The 14,841-nt window shown below is 37.8% G+C and overlaps 1 protein-coding gene across 2 annotated transcripts in view; it reads left to right on the top strand.

Annotated features, from left to right (window-relative positions):
• Positions 1 to 12,559, top strand: part of MTMR9 (myotubularin related protein 9) — a 50,547-nt gene extending 37,988 nt beyond the window's left edge. The window contains exons 9-10 of one of the 2 annotated variants that reach the window (XM_060653719.3): positions 6,137 to 6,288; positions 12,212 to 12,559. In XM_060653719.3, the coding sequence (XP_060509702.1) occupies positions 6,137 to 6,288; positions 12,212 to 12,375 (316 nt within the window). In that variant the 3' untranslated portion in view covers positions 12,376 to 12,559. The remainder of the gene's footprint in view (positions 1 to 6,136; positions 6,289 to 12,211) is intronic. The other variant, XM_060653720.3, reaches the window with a different exon arrangement.
• Positions 12,560 to 14,841: the final 2,282 nt, after the last annotated feature.

The following is a 14,841-nucleotide window of genomic DNA, read 5'->3' as shown; positions in this document are numbered from 1 at the left end:
TTCCCCTAGAAGACTGCAGGTTGCCCGCTCATCTTATGTTTTCTAAGAACGCCCATCACCTTTCTGCCCACGGTGGTTTCCAAGCTAGACATGACAAAGACAAGTCCGAACCCTTGGATAAGTTAGAACAGAGAGACACAATTCTTTGTGAATAAGGACTGCTGTGTTCCCTCTGGAGCCAGGACCAGGGTCCCATACTGAGAACATGGGCTGCCCTCTTCAAGACCTCCCGGAGCTAGGAAATGGGTGAGGCAAGAGCAAATAAAAATGCCATAAAGCTTTGTGATTGTTTTTAAGTCCCTTTTCCTCTTGATTCTTCATTTGCTTGTGTGCTATAAACTTTGGACTATTTCTGAGAAGTCTGACAAAGTAGGGTTTTTTTTTTTTTTAATTTTTTTTTTTTTAATGTTTATTTTTGAGAGAGAGGTAGACAGAGTGTGAGCCAGGGAGGGGCAGAGAGAGAGGGAAACAGAATCCAAAGCAGGCTCCAGGCTCTGAGCTGTCAGCACAGAGCCCGATGCAGGGCTTGAACCCACAAACCGTGAGATCATGACTTGAGCTGAAGTTGGATGCTTAACCAACTGAGCCACCCAGGCGCTCCTGACAAAGTAGGTTTTAACAGTTTCTGCTTGCGTTATCAATGTTCCTGTGGAGGGATGGGCATTTGGAGCTGCCTACTCTGCCATTTTTGCTGGCATCACTCTTCATTTTTGAAGTAATAGTCTTTATCTTGCAGCACTTTGAACATGTCATACCTGCTTTCTGGCCTCGTGGTTTCTGATAAGTCAGCCACTATTTTCATTGAGGGTCCCTGGTACATAATGGATCATTTTTCTCTGCTTTTACAATTCTCTTTTTCTATGACTTTTGACAGTTTGACGTTGATGTGTCCTAATGTGGAACACTTTGAATTTATCCCACTTGGAGTTCCTTGATCTTTTAGGGTATGTAGATAATGTCTTCATCACACTTGAGACCTTTTTAATTTTTTTTTAATGTTTATTTATTTTTGAGAGAGAGAGAGAGTGAGAGAGACAGAATACGAGCAGGGGTGAGGCAGAGAGACAAGGGAGACCCAGAACCTGAAGCAGGCTTCAGGCTCCAGTACAGAGCCTGTCTGGAGACAGGCTGTCAGTACAGCCTGATGTACAGTACATCAGTACTGTCAGTACTGTCAGTACAGAGCCTGATGCAGAGCTCGAACTCATGAACAGCAAGATCATGACCTGAGCCAAAGTCGGATGAGCCACCCAGGCTCCCTTTTTCTCTTCTCCTTCTGGAACTCCCATTATGCATATGTTGGTATATTTGGTGGTCTTCCACGGGTTTGGAGATTCTTTAGAATTTTCTTCAATTTTTCTTTCTTTTCCTCAGAAATTAATAACCTCAATTGACCTATCTTCAAATTCTAGCTTACATCTACTGTTGACCTCCTATGGTCATTTTTTCATTTCAGTTATACTTTCAAATCAGGGTTTCTGTTTGGTTCTTCTTTATAATTTTTACTTCTTTACTGATATTGTCCACTTGGTATAGCATTGTTATCATACTTTAACTTTTCAGGCATTTTTCTTTAGCTCTTCGAACATATTTATGATAGATGATATAAAGTCTTTGTCTGGTAAGTTCAATATGTCCTTCCTCATCCAAGGGACAGTTTCTTTTGACTGCCTTTTTTTTTACCCATGCATTCCTGTTTCTTTATGTGCATTATAATTTGTTTTTTGGAAAACTGATGTTTTAGATAATATGGCAAATCTGGAAATTAGATCTTCCACCCTCTGAATGAATAACTCATTTACCCTTTGCTGAGGGGCCCTATGTGTGTGTTAGGCATGACTTCAACTCTCAGGTGGTTTACAACTCTGCTTTAGCCTTCAGCTTGTACAGGGCCCCAGGTTCAGCCAGAGGTGAAAGACTGGGACTATCTCAAGCATTTTCTGGGCATGTGCACACCCGTTTAAATTCCCAGGAATATGTCAGAGCTTCACATAGCCCCCTCCCCACCTCACCCCCATCCCCTGTTGCCCATGGACATCTCATTCCCCAAATCTTACTTTTACGATTTTTCCCAGGCTCTTATTTGCCCCAGTTGTTATGGCAGCCTCAAGCAGCTGTGATGTTAAATAGTTTCTGCTCATTAGTTTTGACAAACACCCTGGGGAATAGGGTTTTTCCCTCCAAGAAAACTGTGAGTCAAGTCAGATAACTACAACACTCTGCAAAGGAGGCTTTGCCAGGGAGCTGTAAGACGCATCAAATAGTGACCGTGCTCTGGGGGTAGTATTTTTTTTTTTTTTTTAATTTTTTTTACCATTTTTTATTTATTTTTGAGACAGAGAGACAGAGCATGAACGGGGGAGGGGCAGAGAGAGAGGAAGACACAGAATCAGAAGCAGGCTCCAGGCTCTGAGCCATCAGCCCAGAGCCTGACGCGGGGCTCGAACTCACGGACCGCGAGATGGAGATCGTGACCTGAGCTGAAGTCGGACGCTTAACCGACTGAGCCACCCAGGCGCCCCTGGGGGTGGTATTTTTTGAGGAGCTCCAAACTTGGCCTGCCCTTCCGGTGGCTACAAGGCTACTGCAGAGCTGGGGAAAGGGTGTTGGCATTGACCAAGTTAAAATGCCACAAATCCTGCTGTTCTTTCAGAGTCTCATTAGTTTTTCTTGAATGAGTATTCCTCAGATTGTCCCAAGCCTTTTGTTAATTCCCAGAGTTTTAAAAGTAATTAATTTTGACCATTTTTGCCACTGTTTTCATGACTTTTTAGAGAAGATATACAGAGATCCTCACTACCATTCCAGAAGTCCCACACCCAAACGCCACATTTTAAAATATACTCCGAGAAACTTGAGGGACTTTTCTTTTTCACTGCCATCAGCCCCTTCCTCATTCTCTCCAATGTACTTTAAAAGGAAAAAGTTCAGGACTTGAAGTTAGGAGATTTGAGTTTGAATCTCCACCATACCACCTACTAACCATGTGACTTCTCTGAATCTATTTCTGTTAATGTTAAAGGCAAAAATTAATCTCTGCCAGACTGGGTTATAGGGAGGTTCAAATAGCACACATGTGAAAATTCCCAGCATACCTTTCACAAAATGGCATTTAAAAAATGTCAGTTCATTCATTCATTCCTCCTTCAGTCTTCTATCACCTGCTTAGACATGAGCCCAAAGCTTACCACTGATTTACTGTGCTCTGTGTCACCTGATGCTTAAAAAAAAGGAAAGAGAATTGGTAACCTTTAGCAGTTGGGAGTCAGCACGTGAAATGAAACGTATTTACAGTTTCTTTGATAGACACTAATACCAAGCAATGTTAAAAGGTATTACACCAAAAAGGATTCGTGGTCAGAAATACTTTTTAAATGCTGAGCAAGGGGCATGTGGGTGGCTCAGGTCATGATCTCCTGGTTCGTTAAGTTCGAGCCGCACATTAGGCTTGCTGCTGTCAGCGCAGAGCCAGCTTCAGATCCTCTGCCCCCCCCCCCCCCCAACTTGTGTGGGCATGCTTGCTGTCTGTCAAAAAGAAACAAACAAAATGCTGAACAAAACGGGGGCACCTGGGTGACTCGGTTGATCCTCCAATTCTTGATTTCAGCTCAGATTGTGATCCTAGGCTCATGGGATTGTGCCCTGCATCTGGCTCCACACAGCATGGAGCCTGCTTAAGATTTTCTTGGGATGCCTGGGTGGCTCAGTTGGTTAAGCATCAACTTCAGCTCAGGTCATGATCCCACAGTTTGTGGGTTTGAGCCCCACATTGGGCTCTGTGCTGACAGCTCAGAGCCTGGAGCCTGCTTCGGATTCTGTGTCTCCCTCTCTCTCTGCCCCTCCTCCACTCGTGCTCTGTCTTCCCCTGTCTCAAAAATAAATAAACATTAAAAAAAATCTTGAAAAAAAAAGATTTTCTCTCCCTTTGTCTCTTTCTGCCTCCCCTCCTCTGCCCCTCTCCCCTGCTTGCACAGTCTCTCTGAAATAAAAAATACTTTTTTATAAAAATGCTGAGTTAAAATAATAATTAAAATAAAATAAAAAAGAACTGAACAAAGTCGTATGTCAAGGCTTTGATATTTTATTTTGGTTTTAGCCTGTTTTTTAGGGGATTAAAAATTACATCCCAATAATCATCACAAAGGCAATTCTTTTTATGGCACTTAATGTTTTAGAAATCTAATATCTTCCACCATTTCTTTTTTTAATTTTTTTAATTTTTGAGAGCTAGACAGAGCACGAGAGACCTGAGCTGAAGTCGGACACTTAACCGACTGAGCCACCCAGGCGCCCCTCTCCTGCCATTTCTTAAAACATGTTTGACTCAGCCCTGGACTATACTCTGATGGGGCAAGGAAGAGAATTGATGATTTACACAGATAAATTTGGGGAATGTGGCATAATGTAGTCCCCTCTCAGAGAGTCACAAAATAATTATTAAAAGCTTTAAGACACTCTTCAATAAAGCAATGTACGTAACTTTAATTCAGCATTTATTTATTTAGTTAGTTTTTAAAGTTTACCTATTTTAAGGGAGAGGAAAGAGAATCCCCAGCAGGCTCCACACTGCCGGTGCATAGCCCTACATGGGGCTCAGTCCATTGAACCGTGAGATCATGACCTGAGTTAGCCAGATCCAGTGGGATGCTTAACCACTTAAACGACTGAATCACCCGGGCGCCCCTTTAATTCAGCATTTAAATTAAATTATACGTTTGACTATGGATTTCTTTTTGGAATTATACTTACTAACATCCTTCAGAACTAGCTTTTAATAAAGGCATCACAAATGCATTTTATCTCACATTCTGATTGCCATTTGGTAGATTCTACCAGTAGGGCTGATTGAGAAGGATTCTAAAGCTGTATGGGGTGGGCTCAGGTGGAAAAAGTTCAGTGATTGGTTAGGGCTGGGGGGCAGGGCCAAACCACTTTCTGCAGGAGCAATTGGTGCAGTGGTTTCCTATTCTCTCCATGCCTGGTTCCGGGGGACATAGTACGGGACTTGCTATCCTAGCAGTTAAGTTCCAGCACATGGGTTCTGGGATTATGTGGATTGTTTTTATTGCTGGCATAAAAAGGATGCACATAATTAACTTGTGTGAACCTTATAAATGGCCAAGTAGTTTCAGAGACAAAACCAATCTTATAGTAAAACTTCAATAGGATCCTGTGAAAATTGAATGTACTATCTTTTCGCTTAATGTAAGGTTGACCACAAATTATCTTCCAGTTGTTATTAAAATTTATTTTTTCAAAAAATGTACCAGTTTATTTTCCATCCCTGTGAGTTTATTCCATGATAAAAGAGTGTTACAGAACTTCAGGGTTATTATGAAGCTGTTCATTGTATATAAATGTAGATTAAATCTGTATTTGTATTTACACAAGACACATCTTTATTTTTAATCTTTGACAGTCCATGTATATTTTATGTACATGTAATTTATTTGTCCTAAAATCTCAGTGTCTAAAATTTTTAAGTTTTGAGATTTGACTCAACCTCCGTTTGTAGTATGTCTGTAATCTGTTCTTTGTATTCTAGACTTGTCAAAACAAAAAGGAGAGTTAGTTTTATATTTAGCTATTTTAAATTAAAACACAATGCCAGATGCAATAAAGGGCTTTTGGGTATAGTAATGTTCTGCTTAACACCATACCTGACATGACCAGATTCTGGTTTTATCCTTTTAGCTGGCTTTGAGAGCCTGTGGAATAGTTTTGTTGTTATTGAGAGTTGTAATGTTGGTTGAACTTTCTGACAAATATTTTTATTTTAAAGTTTATTTACTTATTTGAGAGAGACAGAGACAGCACGAGTGGGGGAGGGGCACAGAGAGAGAGAGAGGTGGGGTGTGAGAGAATCCCAAGCAGGCTCTGATGCCAACACAGAGCCCGGCAGAGGACTCGAACCCACAAAACCTCGAGATCATGACTTGAGCCGAATCAGCCACTCAATGGACTGAGCCACCCAGGCATCCCACAAATATTTTTATTTTGCAATATTTTATTCCTCTGTTAAAAGTCCTGTGTTCTGCCTTCTAACACACGTAGAGAAGCACTTGTCCTATTAGGAGCATTTAATAGTGGTGGTTATAATTTAACTGCTTTAATGGCAGTTTTCTTCCTTAATCAGATGTAAGTTAAAGCTGCAGCAGAAAACGATGTCTCTGTGGTCCTGGGTCAATCGGCCCAGTGAACTGAGTAAATTCACCAATCCTCTCTTTGAAGCCAACAATCTCGTCATCTGGCCTTCAGTTGCTCCGCAGAGTCTTCAGCTATGGGAAGGTAAGCTGTGCATCCTTTGTAAATTTGTTATCAGTAGCCAAGGATCCTCTGTGAACATGCTGTTGTTTGTATTTGAAGATGGTAAGTGGTGGACCTGACCCTCAAACCTGTGTGTTATTGCTGTTTTTTCTCAATGTGGGGAATGGTTCTCTCTTTCATATCCATGATCTGGTCACACTTTTTTTGTTCAGTCCCCATTTCAGACATTAGCGGTGATAATTCAATGGATACTGCTGTTTATGTTGGTTATTTTCCCCAGATAGAAAGATACATTTCTATTTTTAATTGTGATTACAAATTTACCAACTTAACCATGTTTAGGTATACAATTCAGTCTTGCCAAGTATATTTATACTGTTGTGAAACAGGTCTCCAGAACTTTTCATCTTGTAAATCTGAAACTCTCTACTCACTAAACAACTTCCCATTGTTCCACTCTGCAGCCCCTGGTTAACTACCATTCTGCTTTCTGTGTTGAGTTTGACCACTCCAGGTACCCCATATGAGTGGGATCATACAGTATTTGTTTTTTTGTGATTGACTTCTTTCCCTTCACATCATGTCCTCAGATTCATCCATGTTGTAGCATATGAGAGGACTTCCTTCTTTCTAAGGTTGAATAGTTTTCCATTGTATGTGTAGACCACATTTTGCTTACCCATTCATACTTTGATGGGCAGCTGGCTTGCTTTCATCTTTTGGCACATAGGTGCACAAATACCTCTTCAAGATCCTGCTTTTGATTCTTTTGGGTGTGTACCCAGAAGTGGAATTGCTGGATCATATGAGAATTCTATGTTTAATTTTTTAAGGAACATCTGTACTGTTTTCCATAACAGCTGTACCGTTTTACATTCCACCAACAGTGCACAAGTGTTCCAGTGTCTCTACATCCTTGCCACCACTTCCTATATTTTTGGTTTTCTCCCCCCTTTGGTAGTGGCCAGTCTGATGGGTAATGAGGGAAAGTACGTTATTTTTTGTCTGAGAGAGTTGGTAGGTAGCTGGGACAGGAATAAATTATAAGCTCCAAGGAGATGGTTTCTATTTCCTTTATTAAGCAGCCATTAGGATAGGTTTTTCTGTTGAAGGGTTAATTAGCTAGTTATTCTAGTAAGGTTCTATAAAATACCAAAGCTTCTTCTTAAAAATATAACCAAAATCTATCTAGACTATATTAGCTATCCATTAAACAAAGACTATAAAATACCGTTTCTTTTTAATCATCTTGAAGGTAGTAATGCATCTTTATTCATCTTTGTATTAAACAGCACAGAGCCTACACACAGGAATGGTAGCTGTTTGGTAATTGAACTGAATTACCATACATGTCAGTTAACTATACCACGGTTTCATATGTTATGCCCACAGGGCAAATCCATGTGTGGGAAACTGCCTTTTGTGTGCAAAAAGGCCTCAGATCATTTTGCTCTCTCAGTTTGGGACTGAGTCTGTTTCTGTCACTTCTCTGAATGTCAGCCCTCAGGTCTTGTTCCTCTTGGCATATCTGTCATTAGCTGCTTCCTTCCTCCTCAATTTATGCTTCTAATCTTATCTGTTGAGGTGTCCCCAAGTTAGAATTGTGGGGAAAGTGGCCTCAGATAGTCTGCAGATTCTCTGAGCCTGAGCTTTGGTGCTTTGGGAATTTTGGGCTGTTCAGAACTTCTCTTTGCTTACTTTCTTGGTTGTTGTAGATAGTCACAGGTGCAGGATAAGTGATTTCTTTGTTAAAGATTTCTGGGACAATTTACCTAGAAGCCACTGTCATGTTTAATAACTGAAGTGAGAGACTAGCTACTTGGGAGAAAAGCCACATTTTGGAATTGAATGGCCTGAAGGACAGTTTAACTTGTTTACTAGTTACAATGAGTAAACCTCATTGAGAGTTTAGAAATTAAGAGACTGGAGGAAATCTTTGTTGTTACATGAATAAATTCCTACCGCTCCATAAAGAACAGAGTTTCCATATGTGTTTAGTGCCTCAGCTTAGAACTGGAAGAAATTCTGTTAGGGAAAATCTTCCCACAGTAGGTATTTGGATTGTATAATGAGACTACTCTTTGACCTTAAAATGTCTCTCTCCTGTTTATATTTACATCATAGTTAACCATTAATTTAAGGTAATTCCTGGGTTGAAGAACAGGATTTTAAATACAGGTTCATATAACAGAAAAATCAACAAAGGAGATAGTCTTTAAGCTATGTTTCTATTTTCCTTTTCTGATAGAGAGTAGCATTTGGACATACAGGATTTAAGGCCCTGGCAGTTTGGTTTCTAAAAAGTGTTTTAAAGAAACATAAAACCTTTGTGAACTTACCAGCTACTGACATGTTGCTGCCTGGAAAGTTTCTGTACCTCCTTATTTGACTATCTTTAAGCCACTATGTTGGGCTGATATAGTTAATGTAGATCTATACGGAGGAGAAAATGTCTCCTTTTAGTCTATAATAAAAGGATAATTATTAATGGGGGAAAGAAGACTTGCCTGTAGAATTGGAAGACCACCTCTTAAGAAACAGGGAGGGAGAGCATTATTTTTTCTATCCTTTTCTTTAATTGGAGTGTAGCTGACATATATTAATTTCAGGTATACAACACAGTGATTCAACATTATGTATGTTACAAAGTGATAACCACAATAAGTCTAGCTACAACCTGTCATCAAAGGCATTACACTATTATTAACTATGTTTCCTCTGCTATATGTTGCATCCCTGTCTTATTTATACCTAGAGTTTGTGCCTTTTAATCCCCTTCCCCTGTTTTGTCCGTCGCCCCACCTCCCTCCCCTCTGGCAACCATCAGACCGTTCTCTGTATCTGGGAGTCTGTTTCTGTTTTATTTTGTTTGTTTTGTTTCTGTTTTTTAGATTCCACAAATAAATGAAATTCTATGGTATTTATCATTCTCTACTTGACTTATTTCACCTGGCATAATACCCTCCAAGTCCATCTATGTTGTTGCAAATAGCAAAATGTCATTCATTTTTATGGCTGGGTAATATTCCATTGTTTATGTATACCACGTCTTCTCTATTCATTCATCTATCGATGAACACTTAGATGGCTTCCATATCTTGGCTGTTGTAAATAATGCTGCAGTGAACATAAGGGATGCATATATCTGTTCGATTTGTGTGTGCATTTTCTTTGGATAAATACCTAGAAGTGGAAATGCTAGGTCATATGGTAGTTCAATTTTTAATTTTTTGAGGAACCTCCATACTGTTTTCCATAGTGGCTATACAATTTAGCATGTTCACTTGCAGTGCATGAAGGTTCCTTTTTCTCCGCATCCTTGCCAACAGTTGTTATTTCTTGTCTTTTTGATAATAGCCATTCTGACAAGTGTGAGCTGATTTCTGATTGTGGTTTTGATTTGCATTTCACCCTGATAATTAGTGATGTTAAGCATTTTCTCGTGTGTCTCTTGGCCCATCTGTATGCCTTCTTTGGAGAAATATCTATTCAAGTTGTCTGCCAGTTTTTTTAATTAGATTGTTTTTTTTTTTTTTATTTTGAGTTATATGATTCTGTTATTTCTTTTGGACATTAACCCCTTATCATTTCTATCATTTGCAAATATCTTCTCTCATTCATTAGTTTGCATTTTGTTGATGCTTCCCTTTATTGTGCAAAAGCTTTTTAGTCTGATGTAGTCCTATTGTTCATTTTTGCTTTGTTAGCCTTTGCCTGAGGAGACATATTCAAAAAGTTATTGCTAAAACTGACGTCAAAGAGCATACTGCCTATGCTTTCTTTCAGGAGTTTTATGGGTTCTGTTCTTACATTTAAATCTTTAGTTCATTTTGAGTTTATTTTTGTATATGATGTAAGAAAGTGGTCCAGTATCGTTTTGCATGTAGTTGTCCAGTTTTCCCAGCATTAATCATTTATTGAAGAGACTGTCTTTTCCCCATTGTATATTCTTGCCTCCTTTGTTCAAAATTAATTGACCATCTAAGTGTGGGTTTATATCTAGACTTCTTTTTTTTTAATTTAATGTTTATTTATTTTTGAGAGAGTGAGAGAGAGACAGAGCACGAGTGGGGGGAGGGGCAGAGAGACACAGAATCTGAAGCATGCTCCGAGCAGTCAGCACAGAGCCTGACGCGGGGCTCAAACCCACAGTGAGATCATGACCTGAGCTGAAGTCAGATGCCCAACCAACTGAGCCACCCAGGCACCCCTCTGGACTCTATTCTGATTTATATAGATCTGTGTATCTGTTTTTGTGTTGTTAGCCTACTGTTCTGATTACCGTAGCTTTGTGTAGTATAGGTTGGAATCAGGAAGGGTGATACCTCCAGCTTTGTTCTTTTCTCAAGATTTCTTTGGCTATTTGGAGTCTTTTGTGGTTCCATATAAATTTTAGGATTGTTTCATGTCTGTGAAGAATGCCTTTTGATAGGGATTGTATTGAATTTGTAGATTGCTTTGGGTAGTATGGACATTTTGACAATATTCTTCAATCCATGAACATGGTATGTCCTTCTATTTATTTGCGTTTTCTTCATTTTATTTCATTAATGTCTTACAGTTTTCAGAGTACAGGTCTTTTACCTCCTCAGTGCAAGATCTTCCTCCTATCCCTAGGTACTTTTTTTAATGCAACTATAAATGGAATTGTTTTCTTAATTTCTGATAGTTCATTCTTAGTATACAAAAATGCAGATTTATGTGTTAATTTTATATCCTTTAACTGTACTGAATTTATTAGTTTTAATAGTTTTTTGGTGGAGTCTTTAGGGTTTTTTATATATAGTATCAGGTCATCTGCAAATAGTGGCAGTTTTATTTCTTCTTTTCCTGTTTGGAAGCCTTTTCTTTTACTTGTCTGATTTCTCTGGCTAGGATCTCCAATATTGTGTTAAAGTGGTAAGCCTCCTTGTCTGTGAGCTAGAGGAAAAGCTTTCAACATTTCCCTGTTGTATATGATGTTAGCTGTTGGTTTGTCATTTATGGCCTCTATATCCACTTTGTTGTGAGTTATCATAAATGGATGTCGAATTTAATAAAATGCTTTGTCTGCATCTGTTGGGATGATCATTATTTTTATCCTATTTGTTAATGTGCCGTATTGTGTTGATTGATTTCTGGATATTGAACCATCCTGGCATTGCTGGAATAAATCCCACTTGATTGTGGCATAAGATGCTTTTAGCTTTTAATGTATTGTTGAATTCAGTTTGCTAAAATTTCATTCAGGATGTTTGCATCTATGTTCATCAGGGTTATTGACCTATAATTTTCTTTTTTTGTGTTGTGTTTGGTTTTGGTATCAAGGGTAATGCTGGCCTCATAGAATGAGCTTGGAAGCATTCCTTTCTCTTCAAGTTTTTGGAATGGTTTGAGAAAAATAAGTATTAACACTTCTTTAAATGTTTGGTAGAATTTACCTCTGAAGCCATCTGATCCTGAACATTTGTTTGTTGGGAAGTTTAGGTTTTTAAATAACAGTGTGTGTAGTTTTGCTGTTACTGTAACCATCATTTTCCCAGTGAATGATTTTATACATGTATGAGGTCCTACAGGTCTGAGTAAAGTTCTATAATTGAATAAAAAATTTATATTGTGAAACTGTAAAGTTTATGGCATTGTAAATTATCAGCTTATTTTCCTGAATACATCAGAAAATGGTATTGTAAAATCATAATTTTATGGGGGGGGGTTGAAGAATGAATGATTATGTACATAGAAATAGTGATGTTTTAAATAGTGTATTTAATTATACTCTTTCAGTACACCAATATTCCTGCTTATTTCAGAGTATAGTAAAATATAGATGTGAACTGTAAAAAAAAAAAAAAAAAAAAAAAAGAAAAGTAAAGAGAAAAGAATGTATAATGCATGGAATAATGTCAATGTTAATTCACCATCTGTATCTTTTTCCCTTCTGTCTTCCTTTCCTGGAATTCAATAGGTATTTTCCTACGTTGGAACAGATCCTCCAAGTATCTGGATGAAGCATATGAAGAAATGGTTAACATCATTGAATATAACAAGGAATTACAAGCAAAAGTAAATATCCTTAGGAGGCAGTTGGCAGAACTGGAAACTGAGGACGAGATGCAGGAGAGTCCATGAAAGACCTCCCTATGACCTACATAAGGACCTTCCTGGACCTGTATCCACCTCTTTTTCCTTTGGCCCTTCAGTTCACTTTTACAAAGTAGCCTTGAACTTAAGGCTTTAGATGTGAGAACCCTCTAAATGTAGTGGACTTCTCAATACTTTATGAATGAAATATACTGTAATTACTCATGTTTCATGTGGCCTGTTAGGCCTCTTTACTTTGGGAGCAGAAAGGAGGTGCTAGTCATTTTATTTTATGTGAAACAGGTGACCTATTTAATGCCACTTGCGTTATATACCATTTATTCTTCTGTGTCTACTTTCCAAACACTGCTCTAGACCGGTCAAGTATATGATTAATCTCTTTAGGAAATATTTGGTAGTTTTAAAAAAGATTAGACTTTTAAACACTCCAAATATAGAAATATTTTTCAAAACTGAAATGGTTGAAAAACCAAGAATTTTGTGATTAACACGCCATTTCCAATACCTTTGCCCTTCTCTTTAAAATAGCTTTGGATTAACAAAGCTGAATTCATTCTCATTCTGGTTTGTCAAGAAAGGAAAATCTGAATATTTATTCAAGGTAAATTATTTTTGCAAGGGTTATAGGTTTAATCCTCTGATATTTACGTTAAGAAGTAAATTTTAACAGTAGACCCGTAAAAGTATGTGCAATATAGAAACAAAGTAGGAATTTGTTACTGATATGGTATTGTTACTGTTGAATTGATTTTTCAGGTTTTTGAGAGTACATAATAAAGTGCATATCAAATGCTGGATATCGTATTAAACCATCATTTAGGGTAGATGTTAATTTGTTATAATTAAGCTACAAATACGGTTTCCTTAAACCAGAGATGCACTGCCCTTATCTGAAATTCTTATTGCACTGGTTTATGTATCTGTGTTTGTTAAGTTTTATTGTGTCTTATTTTTAAGTATTCTGAGAGTTTACTAATACTAAGCTTAAAACTTTCATGTTGGCTTGAGCCTTTTGAACATTTATCTGGATTCTGCTGATTTGTCCATTATATGTTAGGCAAATCTACTTGAAGTGGAGGTGAAAGTTTATGAACATGACAAAGCTATGTTTTAAACTTCAGAAACAGATTGAAATGTTTCAATGTTATGACCGTATGCTATGCTAGTTCATGCCTGCTACTCTAAAAGTCTGTGGTTCAGTTCTTTCTGTATACATTTGTTTTGTGACACTGTTTATTTTAAAAAATACTATGAATTCTAGTTTTCCATTAAAAGGATAGTTGAAGAATAATGTTTAATACTATTTCCACCCCATCTGTATATAACCATTTCAGTGTAAAGCACACCAAAACTGAACCCTGCTTTAGAGCTGTGTATTAAGCTAAAAATATAATTTTAAAAAATCACCTCTAGCATCATCTATGGCCACATTCAGAAGCCTTAGAAAGTAGCAAAGTACTTTCTATCTCCAGTTGCCCAAGCTTCATCTTTTTTTTCTGTTTTCTCAGACTTGTAGCAAAAGGCTTGGAAAACCATGCGTATCAGAACTCTCTTTTGGTATATTTGCCTGCCTTCTCCTTCAAGCCCATATTTATTCTCTTATTTTCTTGGCTATAGTTATGAGTCTCCAGGCATGAAAGCTCTCACAAAAAGGCTAAGGCAAGGAGCAAAGGAAATCATGCTCTCAGTATCTCTGTATTGTACAAAATGTTTATATTAATACTTTAAAAGAGGAAATATCCTAGCTTTTTTATCACCCCTCAAAATTGCTTTCTGCATTTGTTCATGCAGCTGACCTTTTTGTTTTCTCCTATTTTTGTCTCAAGAGTAGATATGAAGGAGCCTTTTTCTTCTCAGCTAACAGATCCATAAGGAAAAACATTTAGAGAGTTTTCTTTTTTAAGTGATTCTTTAGAAGTGACTGCCACTGATGATATTGATTGGCCATAGGGCTTCTGTGGGTGGAAGTTTTTATTAGGCTTGATCATGGAGAAATTGTATGCCATCGATTTTTACCTGTCTTCCTGATGAACGTTTTATTTGTGAGCCAGAGTCCAATAGTAGAATAGTGTTTCAATTTCTTTTTTTTTTTTTTTTTCTTATTGAGACAACAATCCTAAGCTGTTTGGACAAGTTTGCATTTTAGTACTAATTTATAATTAAGGGTTGTAACCTTCAGTTCCGTTTATAGGTCATAAAAACAAACTTTGGTATCCATTTTCAAAGGGGACATCTAATGCAAATATTAGGATTTTCCCAAACTCAAGAACCATGTCAAAAGTACATTATCAATATAATTTAAAGAGGGGTTTTAGTAATACTATGAAGTTACTCATCCCTTGCATGAGAAGAATATATACAGTGGATATACTCATGAGAAAATACTTACTAAACATTAAGTTTGGAGAATCATCTTTGATAAACGTGGCTTTAAAAACTTTAACATTTATTTATTTTTGAGACAGAGAGAGACAGAGCATGAACGGGGGAGGG

The sequence above is a fragment of the Panthera onca genome, chromosome B1 (genome assembly GCF_046562875.1).
Source record: "Panthera onca isolate mPanOnc1 chromosome B1, mPanOnc1 haplotype 2, whole genome shotgun sequence".
In the NCBI taxonomy this organism is placed as follows: Eukaryota; Metazoa; Chordata; class Mammalia; order Carnivora; family Felidae; genus Panthera; species Panthera onca.
This window is presented reverse-complemented; position numbering and strand designations above follow the sequence as displayed.